The following is a 22134-nucleotide window of genomic DNA, read 5'->3' on the forward strand; positions in this document are numbered from 1 at the left end:
AACCAGTTATATACAGATATTTCAGACTATTTTACTGAAGATGAATGTATAAAATAATCCATAATAACTTTAAAATTTTCTATAAATAATATCTAATACATGGATAGCATCAGATGATCTGAGGTCTAGTTTTAGCTCTCCCTTCATGCTTGGTGATGGGAGTATAATTTTACTAGAAATATTTTGAATTACCTAACAAACAAATTTACAATGTTTTTTTTTTACATGTATTTTTTTATTTATTTTATGTGTATGAGTACACTGCGAGCATAATTCATTGTAGCGTCTGAACAGAAGAGGGTGTCAGATCTCATTACGGGTGGTTGTGAGCCACCATGTGGTTGCTGGGATCCGAACTCAGGACCTTCGGAAGAGCAGTCAGTGTTCTTACCCGCTGAGCCATCTCACCAGCCCCCAAATTTACAATGTTTATTGCCATTTTCTTAAGAAAGATATGGATCTTTTGTCCCAGAACTGGGAAATAGTAATTTGAATATTGCATATTTTAAATAGTTTATTAAATTTATTTCAACTCTGACATTTATGTAACATTTGCTTTTTAATTTGTGATAAGATGATTCTGGAAAGCTAGAAAAATATGAGATTCCAGCTTTGGACATTGTAGGTTTGAAGTCTTGTTTAACTAAATCAACTTGTTTGATTTGTTCAAGCCTCTGTTTCGCGGAGTGGTTTGTTTCATTCCTTCATTGAGATATGGGACATAATTAAAAGTCACTGTACGCTATAAAACTGGAACTGTTCTTAAGTTGATATTATCTCTACATCTTATTATTGTTGCTATTAATTGGTGTAATATTCTCAATGACAGTAGGAAGTTGGTCCATCATTGTTAGTTTCACTTGTAGTTTAAAAAAGTGGCCACAGAATTTAAGTTGTATAGTGGCATACAATTTGCTAGCAAGAGGATCTACAGAAGTTCAAATTTACTGATCACTAAAGTTAACCTTTATCTAGAGAAGATCACTTTGTCCCTAACTAGATATTATAATCTCTAGGTATTCTCTAAAGTTCTAAGTTACAGACTGTATATGTATATGATTATTCTGGCCACTTTACCAACATTTGACAATAGAGATTAGGAAGGCGATAACTGCTTATCTTTACTAATATCATTTGTAATCTAGAAAGACAGATAATAAATTAGCAATTTAAGATGCAATTTTGTTTGTAAAGTAGAATATATATAGAGAGGGGGTGGAAAGAGGGGCAGAGGATGCAAGAGAGAGAGGTGGGGAGAGAGACTTCCAAAATATAAAACAACTCACCTCTGTTGTGTTTTTTTTTATTAGATTTTTTTTTTTAATTTACATGTCATATGATATCTCCTTCCCGGGTTTCCCCTTTGAAAAACAGAAAAAAAAAAAAGATTAAAATAAAAATAAAAAAAAAACCCTGTTTCTTCCCTGCTTCCCCTACTCAACAACCCACTCCCTCCTGCTTCCTCAACCTGGCATTCCCCTACACTGGGGCATAGAACCTTCACAGGACCAAGGGGCTCCTGATTTTTTTTTTCATTTTATTTTTATTTATTCACTTTACATCTAGCTCCCTGCCGTTCCTTCTAGTCACGCCTTCCAACAATTTTTCCTCCCTCCCCCTCTCCCCTTGTCCTCCAGAATACAGAGGTCCCGCTCTGTATTCCTCAACCCTGGCACATCAAGTCTTTGCCGGGCAAGGTATATTGTGTTTTTTCTAATAAAAGCATTAGCTATAAAGTATATATCATAGAAACACGTTTGCATCATTAACTTATCAGTTAGAAGTTTTAGTTCTATACTTAAAACTTAACAACACATTCAAATTAGGTAAAACAAATAATTTAATTGATAGATTTCTTCATATGTGAACCTAATAATAAGAATTCTTTATTTGGACTGACTGGTGAAAAAACAAACACTAAGCTTCTCTCCAGGCTTACTCTTGCTCTGTTATATTGACAGAGGAAAGAAGATTTTAAAACATCAAAATAGAATGAATGATAATAAAAATTTAGATTAAATTTGTTTGAACCAATGGCAGAGTATTGTAATGCCCATTAATTAGGATTTAAAACACCATTTCCCTGATATGTGTCTGTGAATATGTGTTTATATGCATCTGTGCAACAACTTAAACCTTTACAGGTTAAAAGAGTCAAAAGTTTCCTTAGAGAAATATGCATTTTTACATGGTATGTGTGTATGTGTGTGTGTGTGTGTATACAAGGTGACTGGCTAAATTTCTTCGAGCTTCTGGTTAAGTTCTTAGCAAGTATTAAGTTACACATTTTTTTTCTTAAATCAGTCCATGAGACTTTGGGTCTATTTTACTAGTGTGGCTTCTCTTTTCTTTTAAAAAATTTTAAATTAGATAATTATAAAATAATACAATAAACTAGACTTGCATAAGCATTAATTGCAGCCACTGCAGCCATAAGCTGTAAAACTGGGAGTCTGAGGCTTTGCTGATCTGCTGAAGCCTAGAAACTTGAGAAGGTACATAGAAGTTTCAGTTATGGTGTATGGAAGCTCAGGTACTGATAAGACATCGTCCTCATCTTGTGAAACTGCTGTAAACATGGACTGTCTTTCATAGCCCTATCTTTACTGCTATGGAGGCACTGGAACTTGGGAGAATGGATCCTAAAAATGAGGCAAATTAAATCTCATGCAGTGGCTAACTTTATTCAGAGCATCAGACAATGATTACCCTGAGTGTTAAGAAAGGTCCCTGAAAAGTTCACAAGGGTTCAAAGAGTGTATAATCACAATGACAAGATGCACATGGTAAAACGACATTTATCCACAGAGGCACATAAAAGATAGGGTTAAACACTTAATTGAATAACAACAACAAGCAATAATGAATAATCTGAAGTAAACTCAAAAAACAGTTCCATGTTTAGAAGAAACTGAGGTCACAGGACTCTTGTCTTGTTTTCTTGGACTTTCTCGGAAGCACTCAGGATCCCAGTCACTGACTGTCTTCTGATTTTGTGAAAGGTGCTTTAGTGCGTGTCAGTTTCCCATGTTTTAGGCAACTGTGACAAACATTGAAACATGGTTTTATCCTTTGAAAGTGTTTGCAAGGATTAAGAATGCTATTGTTAGCATCTGGTGAATGCTGTTTTGGTTTATTAATACAAAAGTGCACATTTAGCATACTTATCACAAACGATGGTCAAGGCTGCTGAATTATTCAGCAGGGAACTGGAGCCCATGGTTTAAGAGAAGCAACATCCAACTACTTTATGTGCTAAATAAAGATTTTTACCAAGTTACGGAGAATAATATCACAGTTCTGAAGAATGCCATTATCTACATTTTAATCGAAATAAATTATTCATTGATATGCATAGCTAGGGATTATGAGCCATCTGCAGCCAAACTGCTGCTGGATGTTGCTGTCTCTGTGGGAGGCATGTGTCATGTGCTCTGGGCAGTCCTTGAGTAGCAGCAAGCATGATGCTCTGAAGCTGCCGCTTGCATTCTTATTTATAACGCTGCTTTGACAGACCTGCTGTCCGGTTTTATGGTGTTTTTTTCTATGGCATTCAAAAATTTTTAAGTTTTTCAATATATATTTTAAAATAAATTGATATATAGGAGAAAACTTTGTAATAGTTTATCATTAAAAATACCCCAGATCTATGTGTTACCAAACACAGATGTGAGTAAACATGGTACACTGGCAATTTCTTTTAAAGTGTAAAGTTAGGAGATAGACAAACAATCGGAAAATACACTTCAAAATTAAAATGCAAAACTCAAGTTGGTAACTAAGGCATGGCAGACTTCAGTTGTTGAAATAGTAAGTGGTAAACGAATACATTCAATGCCATTGTTGAAGATGGGTTGCATTTAGGTAAAGATACATTGCTTCACAGTGGACAGAATAACAAGCTTGGGTCAGGGACGTTAAGAGCACTGACTTGCTGGAATAGATGGTTCCTTTAGGTGCTGTGATTTGCAGAAAGATTTACTGTAGAAGAAAAGAAGAAAGGAACAGATTTTATTGTACAAAGTCATGATGAAAGTATGATTTACCTGACTAATAGAGATTTAGAAGCTAACAGCCATTCATTGGACTGAGCACAGGGTCCCCAATGAAGGAGTTGGAGAAAGGACCAAAGGAGCTGAAGGGTTTGCAGCCCCTTAGGACAAACAACAATATGAACTAACTAGTAACCTCAGAGCTCCCAGGGACTCAACCACCAACCAAGGACTATACATGGTGGGACTGATTGCTCTGGCAGCGTGTGTATAGTAGAGGATTGCAAATTCGATCATCAATGGGAGGAGAGGCCCTTGGCCCTGTGAAGGTTCTGTGCCCCAGTGTAGGGGAATGCCAGGGCCAATAAGTGGGAGAGGGTGGGGTGGCAAGCAGGGGGAGTGGGGAGGCAACAGGGATTTGTTCTTGTTGTTTTTTTCATGGAGGGGAAACTGGGAAATGAGAAATCATATGACATGTAAATAAAGAAAATATCTAATAAAGAAAAAAAGAAAAACAGACCAACAGTAAATATGAACACCAGAGTATAACAGTCCCTACAACAGATATGAACACTGGTAGATATCAGCCCCTGCAGCGAATATGAACACCAACAGATATCAATTCCTGCATTGTTCTTTTGATGTTACATTATTTCAAGCACAACAGCCATCTAAGTTGAGAAAACCATCCATTATAATTTTAGATGAATTTTAATCTTATTTTAGTGAAATTTTGTTGTTGTAGCTGTTTCGGAGGGTTTTGTTTGTTTCTTTTAACCACTGTTGTGTTGTGAGGTTTATATTCTATTTTGAGGTTAAACACATTAATACACATGTTTAGAAATTCTCAAAGAATGAAAAATGTGCATTCTGATAAAAATTAAAAATAATACTTCAGATTAGGAATGTGATTTTTCCTGGATCTCTAAAATCTACTTTTGATATTATTGATTAGATATATCAAGTTCAGCATCTTTACTATTGTGGGCATGAAGTTAATAGTCATATTTTTTTGATAATCAGTAGTTATGGTACAACTTTTAAATTGGCAACTATTATTGAAATTCTATATGTGATAGTCACAATTAAACTTCTTTAGTGGTGTAAATAAGACATTGATTGCACGGCCCCAAACCTTAGCTAGTGAAACTAAATTTTTTGTATTTCCAAGGTCTGATACAAGGGCTCAGCAGAAAGGGGATCTTGAGCCTGTATTAAGCAGAGAGGTTTATTAGGCTCTTGTATGTAGATCTCTCTTATTATACACAGTAACTGGAGAATGAGCAGAAGCACTTTCTGACCTCTACCTTACCCGCATTGATGTAGCACATTAAGTCAGGAGACGGAATGATTAACACTGCTGTGCTTTCTTTTGACCCTCCCATTCTGTGGGGCTAATTGAGTTAGTTTATTAAATAAATGTGCTTTCATATTTTTATTTCATTTATGGATTTTCTATAAATTAGCCTGTCAGAAAGTTAAAGTTAACTATTTTGCTATTCATCTTGTATAATCTAGAATTTTAGAACATTCAGCTTGAGGCCTATTTGTGAAAATGTACCATCAGTGAGGGGTACTGCTTGTAACAATGAAACTGGGAAGTTGTTTACAACATCTCTGTGAAAGCAGGAAGAAGCGATAGGGACTAATATATATAAGAAATTATTGGTTCTTTGGGAATTTCATGCTCTCTATTTCATTCATATTCCCTGGGCCCAATCTTCCCAGGTTCACTCTCCCTTCTTACCCACGTTTTGTTGCTGTTGGTTTTAAGCTACAATGTCTGATGTTTGATACCCATATAGTCTTGAATTTGGCCATTCTCTGGAATATGGTTGACATACACGGGGCTACTCTCTCAAAGGAAACTGATTTTTCTTTCCTAGCAGCTATCAAATGTCAGTAATCAGGAGCTAGGAGTGAGGCTTTGTGATTATCCCCTCTCTCCATGTTGAGATTGAGTCTGTCTTAAGTTTTCACAGGCTTTGTGTATGTTGTCACAACCAAGATAAATGCCCTATGATGTCCTTTTCTTTGTAGTCATTCATGGGCTTCTGACACATGTACTCCTTTGGCCCCCCTTCTGCAGTGATGTCTATGTCTTGAAAAAGAGTATGTGATATAGATGTTCTGGTTAGGACTAGGCATTCCGTAGTCTCTTGTTTTCTGTACTTTGATCAGTGATGGGGCTCTATGTTAATCTCCATCTGTTGCATGGAAGATTCTCGGATGGAGGTGAGCAGATGCATTGATCTATGGGTATAGTAAGTTAATAGGAGTCAGTTTAATACTCTATCCTTTCAGCAGTATGATAGTTGTAGGGGGTCCTTTTACCATCATAAAGTCTGTGACCTCCACAGACTCTTGGCCCTCTCTAATAATGATTCCATGTTTCATCTTGTGGAATGGAACATAAATCCTCTAAGAAAATAGTTATTTGCCTCCATGATGTTCATGCTGCTATTGCATCATGGAAATGCTTTCTGGGCCAATTACTTTTGGAGTTTATGGGATTCCTAGCTGCTTAGGATTGCTGAGTACATTCCTCATCCAAAAATGTGCATAGAATGTTTTAGCATGGTGAAAACTGTCTTGCAGGAATGAAGTTTCTAGTCAGGACCAATGTAGTATCTTCATATGCTACGACTCATGTATGCAGTACCTTCAACTATATGTTCTTATTGTCAAGTTCTGAGAGTAACCAATAGTACTGTAAATAACTGGTAATATTTCAGAGTACATGAGACCCCACTGACAAACAATTACAAACAGTTAACCCATTCCAGGAACTGGGCTTTTTATTTTTAGCCTTTGGGATCTCATAGGAGCTATCATTTTTCAAAGTCCACACTCATGGATATCATAGAATGAAGATACATTAATAAGAAATGAGGGGTCAGTTGTCAGAGATATGGCTACCAATGTAATAGCAGCAAGTATTTTAGCTGATGTTGGTGCAAAAGGTACCTCTGCTCAGCCAGCATTAGAGACAAGGGCTTAACTTTGAAAGAAAAATAATGAAGTTACTATTTCCAGATACAAGAAATATTTGTGGCTATGAAAATATAGCACATTCTTTCCAGTTTAAATCCACATGGGGATGACTCTCTTGTACAGAATTACAGATAGGGATTCTAGTGAGAATTGTATGGAACCACATAACAAATACTAAGCATTCTATGCTGGTTGTGTTTGCAATAGTAAGTCATAGCATAAAAAGAAATGCTACAGTAAACAAAATTGAACATTTTTAATTTCTATAATTTGTATCAGCTAGACAGTTTTGTGTTCATGATAGTGAGAAGGTCAAATCCACTTTGGGGATCAAGAAAAACATAAGGGAGTCCTTGCCATTGGTTGTTTAAATTATTTGGGCATTTGGACATAGATTTTTGATGTAGTTTAGCTATATAAGTTTTAGCATAAGACCATCGACAGTATGTCTTGATAGAAAACACTAGAGATAACCACTTCTTGTGTTCACCTTAAATATTATTTTATGGAAGTATAAATTAAAATGTGAGAGTCAATAAAAGAAGGAGAGAGAGAAAAAGAGATTGAGAGAGACAGAGAGGTTTAAAAAGTGAAAGAATAAATGGATAAATGAAGAATTATCTTTTATACCCAATGCAGACATATTTAGGGAATGCCTGTATAGTGACTAGACTGTAGTAAAATTATGACAATTGTAAGTTGGGCAACAGAAGGCAGTAACATTATTTTTGCCTTGTATTCTTTTTATCTCTGTGTACCTTGTAGAAACATAACAGATATCAAAGTTGGCTCACTATTTTTTGGTTAATTATGTGAATACTGAAGCTGGTTGTAAACTTTACCATTTGTTCAGTGTATTAAGGTACATGCTAATGTGTGTGTGTGTGCGTGTATATGTGTGTTTGGGTGTGTGTGTTTGTGGTGTGAAGTTTATAAGTACTGACAGGACAATTTAAATATTCATGAGATAAGGCCAATATAATAAATTAAAAGGGAGTTCTTTCTACAAACATCCTTAGAGGACAAAAAAAATTATCATAATTGTAGGCAATGATTTCAACTCTTATTTTAGAAGTAAAGCAAAATATAGGACAAAATGTCTCATGGATTGTTTAAAAATGTAAAAGAAAACATTGAGGAGATAAAAAATAAGATAGTGACGTGTGTTTAGTGAAAAGATGTACTAAGAGAAGAGAGTTGTCTCCCTTTCCATAAGACCTGTCTTTAAATGGTTCATTTATAAACTATAATCAGTCACTTAATTTAAACCATATAAAATGCCTTTCTCTGAGATTACATAGACTTTATCTCTGCTGTGGTAGTATGATGATTTTAAAGTTGATCAAAGACACACTTAAGAACTAATAATGGACATGAAGCCCCAGTGATCACCCTGCAGAAGAATTTACAGTATTACTCACAAGTTCAAGTTCATTACTTCAACATTCCTACAAGTACAAACACAGACAGAAACTAGCAGGGAAGAAGGAATCACCACAATATTGTCAGGTACTTCTTTTCTATCTCTGAAGTCTTCATGTTACATTGTGCCTTACCATGTGTTTTCTAACTTCTCACTGAATTGTAGCTACTAATAGGTATGTAGTTTTTGTTCTCTCCTTCAAAGGCATAGGCACTGTTCAAAGTGTTCAGCAAACCAGTGAGTGAAGGAATGAATAGAGATTAAGTTTCACATGCATGTTGGATACAACAACTGTTAATAATAATAGAAGGAAATGATGTGGATAAGAATTAGCCTTAACATATTAAAATACAAGGCTGTGTGTGTGTGTGTGTGTGTGTGTGTGTGTGTGTCTGATTTGGGAACACAGAAGGAAGTGAAGAATGTGCTGATGCCACCTCCAGGTTGTTTAGAGAAGAGATTAATTGACAACTATGAAAGTTCTCATCAGGTTATAAGTTCATTTTCAATATTCTATACTAATTTGCAAAAGTTACAGTATGAAGTTTGTTTTTTACATTTTAGAAAATCTGAAATTATATGCAGCATTTATTTTATGTAGACTGTAGTTCTAGTTTGACTTTATAAGTGAAAAAATAGCTTCTGTAAACTTTAATTTCAGGCAGATTATTTGCGACTTTGTTCAAGCTTGGGTGAATCACTACTATTTTTTTCTTTGTTCTATTTTCCTTAATTTCTAAGAAATGTATCATGGTATTTTTTCATTAATTTTTTTACTTTAATATATGTGTTTTTAATGTTGAAAAAGAGAATTAGCCTTAAAATATGCAATCTATATTTATTAACTTGATTAGAGATCATATACTTAACAGATATTTTGCAGGTTAGGTGAAAATCAAATGCACTACCTACAAAGACTTGGGGATCTAATTATATTTTCTTTGTTTGGTTATGTGAGTATGAGCTAATTAAGTCAGGATGTGGAAAAATACATGAGAAAATGATAAATAGCGGTACACTTCTAATTGGCAGTTTGGGTAGTGGAAACCTGTTTATTTTCAGAGATCTTAGTTCATCAAGTTGCATTGGAATGGAATGAAGGTTAATTTACACTTCAGGCCTGATTTCACCAAAGAATGTACAGAAACAGTGATTATTTGGTTATTTTATGATTTCAAGCATTATTTATACAAAAGTTATTTACTCTCTGAAATGCTTCAGATACGTAGGAAGGTAAATATACAGAATACAGATGTAGCTGTGGATATAGCTATTTGCATAGAGCTTGGCTAGCATGTGTGAAGCCCTGGGTGTAATCTCCTATAGAACACAGGCCTGTAGTCCTGGTACCCCCAAGGTAGAGGAAAGTCACGCAGAGAGTCAAGGTGCTCCTCATCAGGACAATGAATCTGAGGCACATTTGAGCCACACGAGGCAATGTTTTAAAAGTTAAAGGTAAAAATATGAGTGTAGAGGTGCCTGACCCTGACACTGAAAACAAATTTAAGGAACTCCTAACTACTTATCACGAATATTTAATCTTTTAATTTAATTTTTACAATAGAAATAAGATATCTTAGAATTGTCCAGTCCTAGGTTTGATGTTTATGAGATGGCTAAATCATTTTATATTGAGTCATGGTTTGAAAAAATTTTGTTTGAGCACACCTGTAATTCCAGTGCTCAGGATACTGAGGTAGGTGGATTACGAAGCAATACCCTGTCTCAAAATTAAAAATATAGAAGAAAACAGTGCCTTTACAGTCTTAGGAAAAGTTGATTAAATTTTACTACAAAAGATAATTGCTTGAAAATGGAGAATATATTATTTGGCAAGTTAATACTTTACTATTACATACTAGTTGACCTTTTTCCCATTGCCTATGGTTCGAATACTTCTATCTGCTTCCATGCTGTATTATATACAGAGAGCTTTGGTGCCAAACTCTTAGCACTTCATACTCTGGATGGACAGGCTCTCTAAGAAACATTATTGAATTATACAAAAATGTTAGATAGGCATACTTTTAAATTATCTTATAAATTGTTATAATAAAGTCTGCAATTATTCACAACCAAAAGTTATGGAATAAAGGTGTAATTTTGTATGTGTATACATGTGTGTGTGCCTCAACTATATGACTTGCTCTTGTTCTCTCTCCCTTCTCTATGCATTATATACTATCTAAAACACTTACCTTCTAAGTATCTTGATAAAGTTTACAGGGAAACAACATTTTCCTTGCTAAATCATATTATTTATGATAATCAGAGAGTTATCCTTAGTCTTCTCTACCTTGGTTTATTTTTATTTTAAGATGTATATGTCTGTTGAGTTGAAAGTAGAAATAATGCTCCTTTAATTTAAGAAATCAGCAATATTTTCAGTAATATATTTTCAGTAATATAATTTTCAATAATATATTAAGAAATCAGCAAGCCTACTTTAGGTTGTATAAATAAAACCTGGTGAGGAGCCAACAGCAGAAAAATACATATCATAACATATTAGTGGCATCTAATAAGTTAAAATTCATATTTTTATATATTACCTTCTATTTCTGGAGCTAACACACCTGAGCGAATCATGAATGAGGAATGAAAAAAATTAACATTGGAGGCAGAATAAAATCATGTGCTTTTCCTGTTTATTTTTCTTACAGTATGGTATGCTTTAGTTTCTGAGGTTTTTTTATCTTTTATCAATTTAAATTTTGCATATTTTAATTATTGATTAAAATAATGATTATAGTTGAGTCTTAGAGGAATGAGACTTAATAGTCACAGCAGACATGCTTTTAAGACAGCTTTTTGGATGTTTACAATGTTATCTTAGTAATGATGGTTATGTGTTGCTTCTAGATCAAAGAGTGGCTCTGTTTGAACTGTCAGATGCAAAGAGCTCTGGGAGGTGAACTAGCGGCAATCCCATCTTCACCGCAGCCAACCCCAAAGGCTGCCTTAGGACCTACACCAACAGCCAGCAAATCACCTGTACCATCGCAGCCGGCTTCCCCAAAGAAGGAACCTCCGTCCAAACAGGACAGCCCCAAAGCACTGGAGTCAAAAAAACCACCGGAGTCGAAAAAGCCCCCGCCACTGGTGAAACAGCCAACCCTTCATGGACCTACCCCAGCTACAGCCCCACAGCCTCCAGTGGCAGAGGCCTTACCGGAGCCAGCCCCTCCCAAGGAGCCTTCTGCAGCCCTACCTGAACCAGCCAAGGCCCCTGTTGCAGATGTTGAACCAAAGCAACCCAAGACGACAGAGACACTCACAGATGCCCAGTCTTCAGCAGCAGCAACAGCAAAGGCTGATATTCTGAGCTCTCAAGTGCAGTCACAGGCTCAAGGGAAAACAGCCCCTTCTTTGAGAACAGACTCTACCAAACCTTCACAGAGTTTCCCACCGACAGGAGAAAAAATTACTCCACTTGATTCTAAAGCCATGCCCAGGCCTGCATCAGACTCAAAAATTATTTCACACCCTGGGCCCAGTTCTGAGAGCAAGGATCCAATTCCGAAGAAGGAGGAGCCTAAGAAAGCACAAACCAAGCTGATCCCTAAACCAGATACAAAGCCAGTGCCAAAAGGATCACCAGCACCGTCTGGCACACGACCTACCACTGGCCAAGCCGCACCCCAGTCTCAGCAGCCCCCGAAGCCTCAGGAGCAGTCAAGACGGTTCAGTTTGAATCTGGGTGCTATTAGTGATGCCCCCAAATCACAGCCCACAACTCCTCAAGAAACTGTGACAGGGAAACTATTCGGGTTTGGAGCATCCATCTTTAGCCAAGCATCAAACTTAATTTCCACAGCAGGCCAGCAAGCACCTCACCCGCAGACTGGGCCAGCTGTCCCATCAAAGCAAGCCCCTACCCCATCCCAGACGCCCGCTGCTCAGGGACCACCCAAGTCCACAGGTCAGCTCCCACCAGCACCTGCCAAGACGACTGCTGGGAAGAAAGAAACAAAAGCCCCGGCAGCTGAAAACTTAGAGTCCAAACCCGAGCAAGCTCCAACAGCGAAGAAGACGACAGAGAAAGACAAGAAGCCCCTACCTGGGAAGGTCAGCAAGCCTCTGCCTGCAGAGCCCGAAAAGGCTATCCTCACCCAGAAGCCAGACAAGACCACCAAACCCAAACCAGCTTGTCCTCTCTGCAGAACTGAACTCAACACAGGGTCCCAGGATCCTCCCAACTTCAACACCTGCACGGAATGCAAGAACCAAGTTTGCAATCTCTGTGGATTTAACCCAACGCCCCACCTGACTGAGGTAAGCAATACCTACGTTACACGTGAATGAAAGTCTATAGCAGTTTATTCTGGATGTTTGGGGATCTGAATTTCTGAGCAATGAAGCATGTTTCTACTGAAGGAAAGGAATGAATCTTGATAGATTAGAGGAGGTCAAATTATTTCATCCACATGTTATTTTGAATACTTATTCTTTGTGTCTTGTGGGTTATTATGCTAAAAGTAAGAGATGGACTACGTTGAAAAATCAAAATCATGATGATGCTATTTGTTCATGAATTATAGACCAAAGCTTGGAAGGCTCTTCATTCTTTTTCATAGAGAAAGCTCACTGAAAAGTTGTAATACTTAGTTCTTATAAAGTTGTAATACTTAGTTCTTATTTTTTTTATTAATCTCTCTTCTGTCTTTATTATGACTTGTTGTTTAAGTCGACTTTAATTTTCCTTTGGATTCGAGATGTTGCCTATACCCTGAGCTAGCATGAATCTGCTTCAGCCTCGCAGGTGTGTGCTCCCTTGCCATGGTCTCTGATACACTTTCCAAGAGAATGTTAGTTGACTAGAATCGTACACGTTATGAACTAAAAACTTTGTGTGGGTTAAGAAAATCGCCTGATGAATTTAGTGGCTTACATATGATATATTTAGATTGTCTATATGTGTGTTGGTGATGCTGTCTGTTGATATCACAGAGTCCTCTGGGGGCTGTGCAAGACAAATGCATTTCTGTGCTTAATGAGGAGACACTCCAAAGAGATATTAAAAACACCGTCTCCAAAATGGAAACAACCAGAATGTAGTTTGTGACTCATAATATAGTCGTAAAAGATTGTAGAAGGGGTGACCAGGAGGTTGGCCATGAGAGAGTTGTAAATTGAATAAGTAAAAAATAAAATAAAATTAAAGTAAAGAACCAGTGCTTAAACATTAGTATTGCACTAAGACTATTAGAATAGTTAGCTATAGGGCACTCAAAGCTTAAATGATCACTACTATATTATGTAAATAAAAATGGCTTAATAAATAGTTTGATAATTAGAATAACTGTTCATTACATTTACACAAATCAAAACTATTTAAGTGCTCTTTCAGTTCACTGTTTCTAATCTTGTGAGCCACTCAGGCAGATCTGAGGAGGGCTGGGCAGAACTTATATCATAGAATCCTTTTATGAATCCTTATCATAGAATCCACTATTTTTTAAAAATAATTTTAATTAGAAAAAGTTCCTCTCTCTTTCCCTTTCTCTTTGCTCCATCCTCCATATACCCCCAGAGCCTTGTATCCTGGCCCCAACTCTTTCCATACCTCAGGTAAATGAAAGACTATATAGCCCACACCCATTCTTATTGTCACAAATTACCTTCAGTGTAAATGTAAGACACACAAAAAGCTTAACTTCTTCATTGCTTCAGAAGGGCACTTTGGGCTTTTGTATGTGCATTCATCATGAGGGTAATTTTTTCCTAGTACAGCTGCACTTATTTAAGCTGTTAAAAAAAACCTGTACCCTTTAATGAGGATCTTTATGGTGTAAACACAATGCATTTGTGGAAAAAACTGTAATGCAAACAACACTACCAAAAACAAAACTGTAATTTTCATATTGTCTTAACATAAACATGTGTATAGTTCAAGGGACGGAGTATAGCTTATACATACAATGCTGCATATGTATGTATATATGTGTGTGTATGTGTGTGTGTTATTTGTTTATATGTTAGTGTGCATATACAACATTTGACCCATCATGATTATGAAAACTCTATCAGAGTTTAGAATAATAACATGAGAGTCCCTTGAGTGCATTCAGTAAATTTTCTTGGGAAATAAATATTTCATAGTCTGTATGCTGGTTAATTTTGCCTTGTAGGTCATAGTTTGGAAAGGACATTATTTGAATAAATTATAGAATTAACCACCATGTGTGGAACTTTAATAATTATATAATTTGAAGATATAAGTTTTCTAAAATTTTTGGATAATTTAAATAAGGTCCCATTTTTAATATGAGCCAGTAGGATATATCGTATCTGTCTCTTTCCGGGAGATTGTGCTCTGCAATAATTTCCTTGAGTTTAGAAGGCTGCATTTCAGAGGAAAAGAAAACTTGATAAGGCAAAGATGACTAGTGTGCTTGACCTTGGTCTTTGTAAAGAGCTCACTCAGTTGGCATAAAGTCTCACCTCTGCTGTCACTAAAGCCTCTTGGCTAGTCTAGTATTGAGAAAAAGAGGGAAAGTCAGTTGGCTATTTTATGTTCAAATTATTATTGTCTCCAAACTTCACAGGAATTGCATATGGGTTTGCTTAAAAGGAGGATGGTACACTGTGTTTGTTTTGTATGTGTGTGTGTGTGTAAGCATTTACATGTGTGTGTATATATATATATACATATATATTATATATCATGTATATCTTTAGCAATACATAACTTTATATACATATGTCATGTATAATAATAGGCAGTCTTGTATATGTCCAAACTTTAAATATTTTAGGCTTGATTTACATCACAATCCCACTGTTCATACTATGTATGTCTCTCCTTTTTCACTGGGGAAACATGCACTTCTAATCTTTATTTAGTCTCTATGTTTTTTTCCACTCTGTGATATTCTTCCCTGTGATTCAGTGCTATTGTACTATTAGTTTAGGAAGTATATTCTCAAGATATTAACACTTATTCCTAAAGTACAAAAAAAAGTGTTATTCCTTAATGTAGAGTCAGTGGCTTCCATTTATTTTCTAGCATATTTAACTCTGCCGGAGGTCCCTGTTTCTCTTGTCTTAGCCCTGGGGCAGATACATTTCCTAGAGGCCTTGTATTGTCTTCCTGCCTTGGCTCCTTCTGCTTTTGTTCCTCTGGTGGTGGCTGGGCATCCATTGTAGTTTGTCCTGTGTTGAGAGCTGCAGACGACACCCCACCTCTCCAGCCCTTACCCTGAGGGAGCTGTCTCTAAGGACTTTGCCTGCCCCTCTTACATATTTTCCCTCACTATAACTTTGAGTGCCAAAGGCTTCTGATGATCCCTGGGGTGCATCCAGTGTCTAACGTGAGCTTTATTGTTTAACTGTATGATGGCTAATTTGTACAAATGGTACAATAATCAAGAGACAGTTCTTTTAGGCTTAATTTTTGTGCAGACAAGGTGTTACTTTTCTTGGAGGAAGTTTCAGAAGAACAGGTTTCGGAGAGAAGTGCAGCTAACGAATCTGGAAGGCTGATGAGAAAACAGGCCAGTTGGCAATAGCTTTCGCTCCTGAATTTTAAGAATTCTCATTTAGTTCAAATGCAAAAGATGCCAACATTACCTGTTGTGGGTATTTATTTTTGTTTTTGGTATTTTTTTTCCTGAAATAACTTTTTTCCAAGAAAATAAGACTTAGCATGAATATATTTTCTTAATGCTGAACCATGTCCTAGAGTCATAATTTTGCTTTATTCGCAAGATGATTTTGCATAGCCTAAATGGTGTGGAACTAGCTAGCATATATTTGTCACTAGGCAACAAATGAGCCATTTGAGCTGATTGAGATCCAGTGCTGAGACAGAGCCCTTCAGTTGTTTCTTCTTTAGCTGTGGTGGCTTCTGCATTCTGCATCACAGCTGGCCTAGTAGAAATGGACCATATGAGCTGGAAATGCATAGTATCTTTCTTTTACTTTAATCAACATTACTTAATACTATGAAAAGCATATGCAACACTTTTAAAACGTATTTAAAAGTATGTCTATGGGTGCAAGCATGAAGAAGAAATTAAAATGTAAATGACTGCAGATCAGCTCACATAGTAGAGTTCTGCAGTCTTGGAAATTTTTTCTCTTGAGACAGAGAGATCACTTATGTGATTTTTATAACAACAATACTTATAATGTGGTTATAAATGTTAAACATATTTCATTTCAGGATAAATTTGCATTTTTCTTGTATGATATTTATTTAAAATAGTCAAATATGGATTTAAAATTGAGATGTTTTACTCAAACAACTTTTAAGAAATCAATTTTCCCTACTAATCCTCATTTCTAATGCATTTAAAAATAGTTAATATTCTAGTCTGCATGGTATCTCTGTACTCCAGTGAACATATAACACTTCCTCTGTTATTAAATAGCTTTAATGTCATCTAAATGAATATTCACAATTCAATTCTGTGAATTTATATTTCATTATATACATTATCCTCTTATTAGTGATTTAGGTTATCATTTTGTTCTAAATAAGCAGAATTTTTCACATACATATTTATATTTTGAATATTTCCCAAGGAAAACTTGCTTGTAGTAAATCAAGAAAAAGGATCTTGGAGGATTAAATTATAGTAGGAGATATAGAGGCAGATAGCCCCTCCACCACTCCTGCTTGGTATTTCTTTTTGCTTCAGCCAGAACAATTTATTATTTGAGAATTTATTAAAGTGGTTTTTTATATCCTTTCAACTACACACAAATAAAATAATGAATTCTCATAAAAGGGAATGAGGAAACATAGTTCAGAGGGAGCTCTGTCTCACACATACTCTCTGAACTTTGAGCATCATTGAAAACAGTATTTATCCATCTGGAAGTCAAAACTGTTATAAAATTGTCCCTTGCAGCTAGTATTTCTTTTCTTACTAGATTTTTTTAATTTTATACTTTAAATATAAAATGAATGTAAGTGTGGTCCAATAAAAATATTGCATAGACATTGTTTGAAATGAAAGCTGATATCAACCATGCCACCTTTCTTCATTACTCTCACGGAGCAGGTGTTTGAACAGAAAAGACATTGTGCTGCATACTTCTTTCTCTATAATTTATTTGATCATTTAAGCTCTGCTTTGGGGATTAAATGAGAATGAGATTCAGTTATCAAGCAAGAAATTTACTTTAGGAGTTAAGTAATATTGACTTTATTTGTTTAAATGACTCATGGAACTAGAGAAAAATACCACTTGGTCTATGCACTCTTGCTCATGCATCGGTTAGTAATTACTAGGATCTTAAGTCCTACAAATTTGTAAATATGGGGAGCTAATTACCATTGTTTTCCATGGGACAGTATGGCTGTGTTACCTGGTTGTTTACAAGGATGGAGTGGGCTTGGGGGCTGAGCTCAGAAGCATAGATTACTAGCTACCAGTTATGGGTCAAAAGTTAAGGGTCCTACTGCTGTGATAAGCACCATGACAACAAGCAAGCTGGGGAAGAAAAGGGTTATTTGGGCTATGCATCCATATCATTATCCATCATTGAAGGGAGAGCTCGCTCTCTCCCTCTCTCCCACTCTCCCTCTCTCCCGCTCTTCCTCTCTCTGTGTGTATACATATACATATATATATATATATATACATATATATATATATATATATCCTTTCTCCCACACTCATAAACATACATATACACACACTCGTGTATATATATGTATGTGTGTATATATATATGCACACACAAGTGTGTGTATGTGTGTATGTATATGTGCTGTGTGTGTGATAGTTGAATGATTTCACCTATCGTGGTTTCATAGTGTCCTTACTTCAGCATTTCTGAGAATGTACAATCCTAAACTTGTACTTTACAGTGTCTGTATAATGTTCTAGCCAGGTCTGAATGTGTTTTTTATTTTTCTAGGGATACACCAACAGATATAATAGCCACTACACTTATAAACATCACATGGCTAGCTTGTTAGGTTATATTTTAAATATGAAATATTGAATTTTAAAACCTGTCCTAGAATTTTTATTAATATTATTAAAGACCATGACTAAAACCAACTTGGGGAGGTTATGGATTATTTTATCTTACACTGCCTGTAAGAGTCTATCACTAAGGGATGCCCAGGCAGTAATTCAAGATAGGAACAAGGAAATAGAGACTTTAGCAGGAACCCAGAGACAGGAGCCTACGCAGAGGCCAGTAAGAGGTGCTACGTATTTGGCTTGCTTTTCATGGCATCATCTCCCTGCTTTCTTACAGAATCCAGGTCCACCAACTCAGGGATGGCACAGCCCACAGTGAGCTGGGCCCTTACATACCTATCCTCAATCAAGAGAATGTACCAAAGACTTGCCCAAAGGCCAATCTAGTGGGTACAGTTTATTAACTGAAGATTTTTCTTCCGAACTTTACCCTCTAACAAACTGACATAAAACTAGCACAAAGGGCAGTATAAAAATTATAAAGTACTTCATTAATATTTTTCATCAAATATTGTTAATAGTATTTTTTATGTTTATATTTTTTATCTCATACTTTATTCTAATTATAGTCTTACTTTATCTTTTATTTAAACCATTAAAATATTATCCTACTGTACATATTGGCAATGTTAAATGGTCACAGTAGGTTATAATTTTTTTCAAAATAAAAAGATAAAATAGAAAATAAAAAAGAGAGTTTGCATATTCAAGATTCCATTTTTTCAGTATAATTTTAGTTTATTTTACTCCTGGCTATTCTGTGTGTGTGTGTGTGTGTGTGTGTGTGTGTGTGTGTGTGTGTGTATACATGATTTCTTTCTCACTATAGACTCTGTAAACTTGAATATTATTCCTTTTTTTCTAATAACATTTCATCATTTGAAAGTCTTAAAGTGTTATAATATACATATATGTATATAAGTAACAAAATAAAGAAATGGTCATGAATTTGGTGGTGAAGGGGCCAGATAAGAGAGTAGTTGGAGGTAGTAAGGGAAGGGTAACAGTTATATAGGCACAGTATTCATATATGAAGTTCTTCAAATTTTAATTAAAACAGTCTCCTGTCTAGGTTTCACCCTTAATTCCCTGATATTTCTATTTTTGGGTAGCAATGAGTATTTCTAAAACACTCAAAAGTTGTAAGGTTTCTTTCACCACTTGTGAATTAATCCCAGTCCACTTACTGTTTATTTTCTTCCTTAATTATTATTCTTAATATTGTCTTTGAATGTTCAACTGTAATTGTATCTGCATATATTATAACATTCTTCCATGTAGAATATACTTGTCTCTATAAGAAATGCATGAGTATCTTGTATTTCTTGCAACATACTTACCTTTCCCAGGAATTAGTCTTTATATTAAGCATGGTAGATGGTTGTTCCTGCATTTTCTTTTGAAGGAGTAGATTTCAGTGCTCTTATTGTCAACATACACTCTATGGATGTCTGGACTGATCTGCAGATCGTTGTTCTCAGGTCTTGCTAATAATTAGTAGTAATAACCACACTTTGTACTGTGGCCTTACCAAATGTAAGGTCCCCATGAACTCTGTTGACTCCTCTGTTCTAAATGTATCTTTGAGAGACCTTGAGTATGTTTACAGTATGTATGCACATTTGGGTGAAAGCTTTCAACTTTGAGGTCATTATTAAAAGATTTAGAAATAGATATTAGAGAGAGTGCATATTCAAGATGTATATGCAAAATTGGATAAAGGATTATACTATTTATTTTATATATCTTTAAAAATGCCTGTAGTATGTAGTTAAGAGATAATATAGAAAATTAAAAAAGAAAGATTGCATATTCATTTAGTATACTTGTAGTTTCTTTTATAGGTATATATAAATGATTTTTCTTGTTTACATCTTTTCTCAAATATTGCACTTCCACTAGGTCCCCCCATTACAGAGTTCTTCCCCCATCCCCATCCCCTCAGCCTCTGAGAGAATGCCCCTTCCTTTATTCCCACTATCTGGGGCATCAAGCCTCTTTCCCCACTGAGGCCAGACAATGGAGCCCACAGCTACATATGTGCCAGGGGCCTTAGACCTGCCTGTGAGTGCTCATTGGTTGGTGGCTCAGACTCTGGGAGCTCCCAGGGGTTCTGTTGGGTTTTCTGTGGAGTTGCCATCCCCTTCAGTTCCCTCAATCATTCTCCTGACTCTTCTATAGGGGGTTCTGACTTCTGTCTAACGCTTGACTCTAAGTATCTGCATCTGTCTTGTTCAGCTGCTGGTAGCACCTCTCAGGTTACAACTATGCTAGGTTCCTGCCATGCATATTAAAAAATTTACTTTAATAATTTGAATAATAAAGTTCATATACTTTTTAATAAAGTAGGCAGAGATATAGTGTATATGTAAATATGTTTTGCTACTCTCTGCATGTAAATTATATCAATATCATGAGTTTGTCACTGGTAGAAGGATTTTAACCCAGCAACAGGGTTGCTCTGGCAAGGAACCACATCCATAGACCATGCCACATACCTTTAATCCTTTGGCTGGAATATAGACACACCATTAGCACACAACTTTAATCCCAAAACTGAGTCTAATTAAAGGGCAAAGTGAAATATATGACAGAAGGAGTCAGAGACCTTATATGGCCAACTCTCATGAGAAGCTACTTAAAAGCAGCACAGGGAGAGAGACAGTATGGGAGTTGAGTCAGTTCAGTGGAGTTCAGTGTAATTCAGTGGACTAAGTGCAGTGCATTACAATTCAGTTCAGTTGTGAGTTTGTGCAGAGGCAATTGAAGACAGAGAACAAAAGGAAGCCAGAATATTAGAACAAATTGCTAGAGTTAGTTTGACACCAAACAGAACAATTCAGTGAGAAGACAAGAGAAGCCAGATTCAATCAGTCAGTTTGGAGAGGCGTTTGAGCCAGAACATCTGAGTTGAACCAGCCAGCCAGAGTTCAGACAGAACTAGGAAGGGTGAGTTTTTTATGCAGTAAGCTTTTGAGATGACAATTAATTCTGGCAAATAAGTTACTTTTATTATCATCTACAAATATTTGTTTATAAACTTTGTTTATATCTATGCTATTTTTGGATAATATTCGTGCATGGTTTTATACTTTACATAGCCTGACTCCTTGTTAATGCATATAAAATATTTTTCATACATATGATTATTATTAATATTCTTTATGAGATTTTAATCTATATACTGGTTTTTCATTTTAATATAATTAGATCTTTTAAGTATTTAAACATTACATATTTTTATGAAAAGACCCGACTTAGGAACTCCGCCAGCCTAATGACACCGGTTCCTTCTGGTCTGTCTGGGTTAGTGTTCTGAGCAGACCTTGGGCACAAGCTCTGCAGCCAGTCCCACAACACACAGAGAAAGCCACACTTCCAGGTGATCTAACAAGTCCAGGATCCCAGGATCCCAGAATCACAGGATCACAGAGGCAGCTTGACTCTAAGGAGTTCTGACACAACCAGGATCGCAGGAAGGAAAGGCTCCAGTCAGATTTAGCAAGGGCAGGTAGCACTAGAGTTAACCAGATGGCAGGGGCAAGCGTAAGAAAATAAACAACACAAACCAAGGTCACTTGCCATCATCAGAACCCAATTCTCCCACCATAGCAAGTTCTGGACACACCATCACACCAGAAACACAAGATTCAGATATAAAATCACTTATCATGATGATGATACAGAACCTTAAGAAGGACATAAATAGCACACTCAAAGAAATACAGGAGAACACCGGTAAAGAGCTAGAAGCTCTTAAAGAGGAAACACAAAAATCCCT

At 36.1% G+C, this 22134-nt stretch overlaps 1 protein-coding gene across 4 annotated transcripts in view; it reads left to right on the forward strand.

Moving 5' to 3' along the window:
• Nucleotides 1–22134, forward strand: part of Pclo (piccolo presynaptic cytomatrix protein) — a 359315-nt gene that overhangs the window by 14871 nt on the left and 322310 nt on the right. For all 4 annotated transcript variants that reach the window (XM_031380023.1, XM_031380024.1, XM_031380025.1 and 1 more), the window contains exon 3: nt 11272–12684. In XM_031380023.1, coding sequence (XP_031235883.1) covers nt 11272–12684 — 1413 coding nt within the window. The remainder of the gene's footprint in view (nt 1–11271; nt 12685–22134) is intronic.

This window comes from Mastomys coucha, unplaced genomic scaffold (assembly GCF_008632895.1).
Source record: "Mastomys coucha isolate ucsf_1 unplaced genomic scaffold, UCSF_Mcou_1 pScaffold19, whole genome shotgun sequence".
Lineage (NCBI taxonomy): Eukaryota > Metazoa > Chordata > Mammalia > Rodentia > Muridae > Mastomys > Mastomys coucha.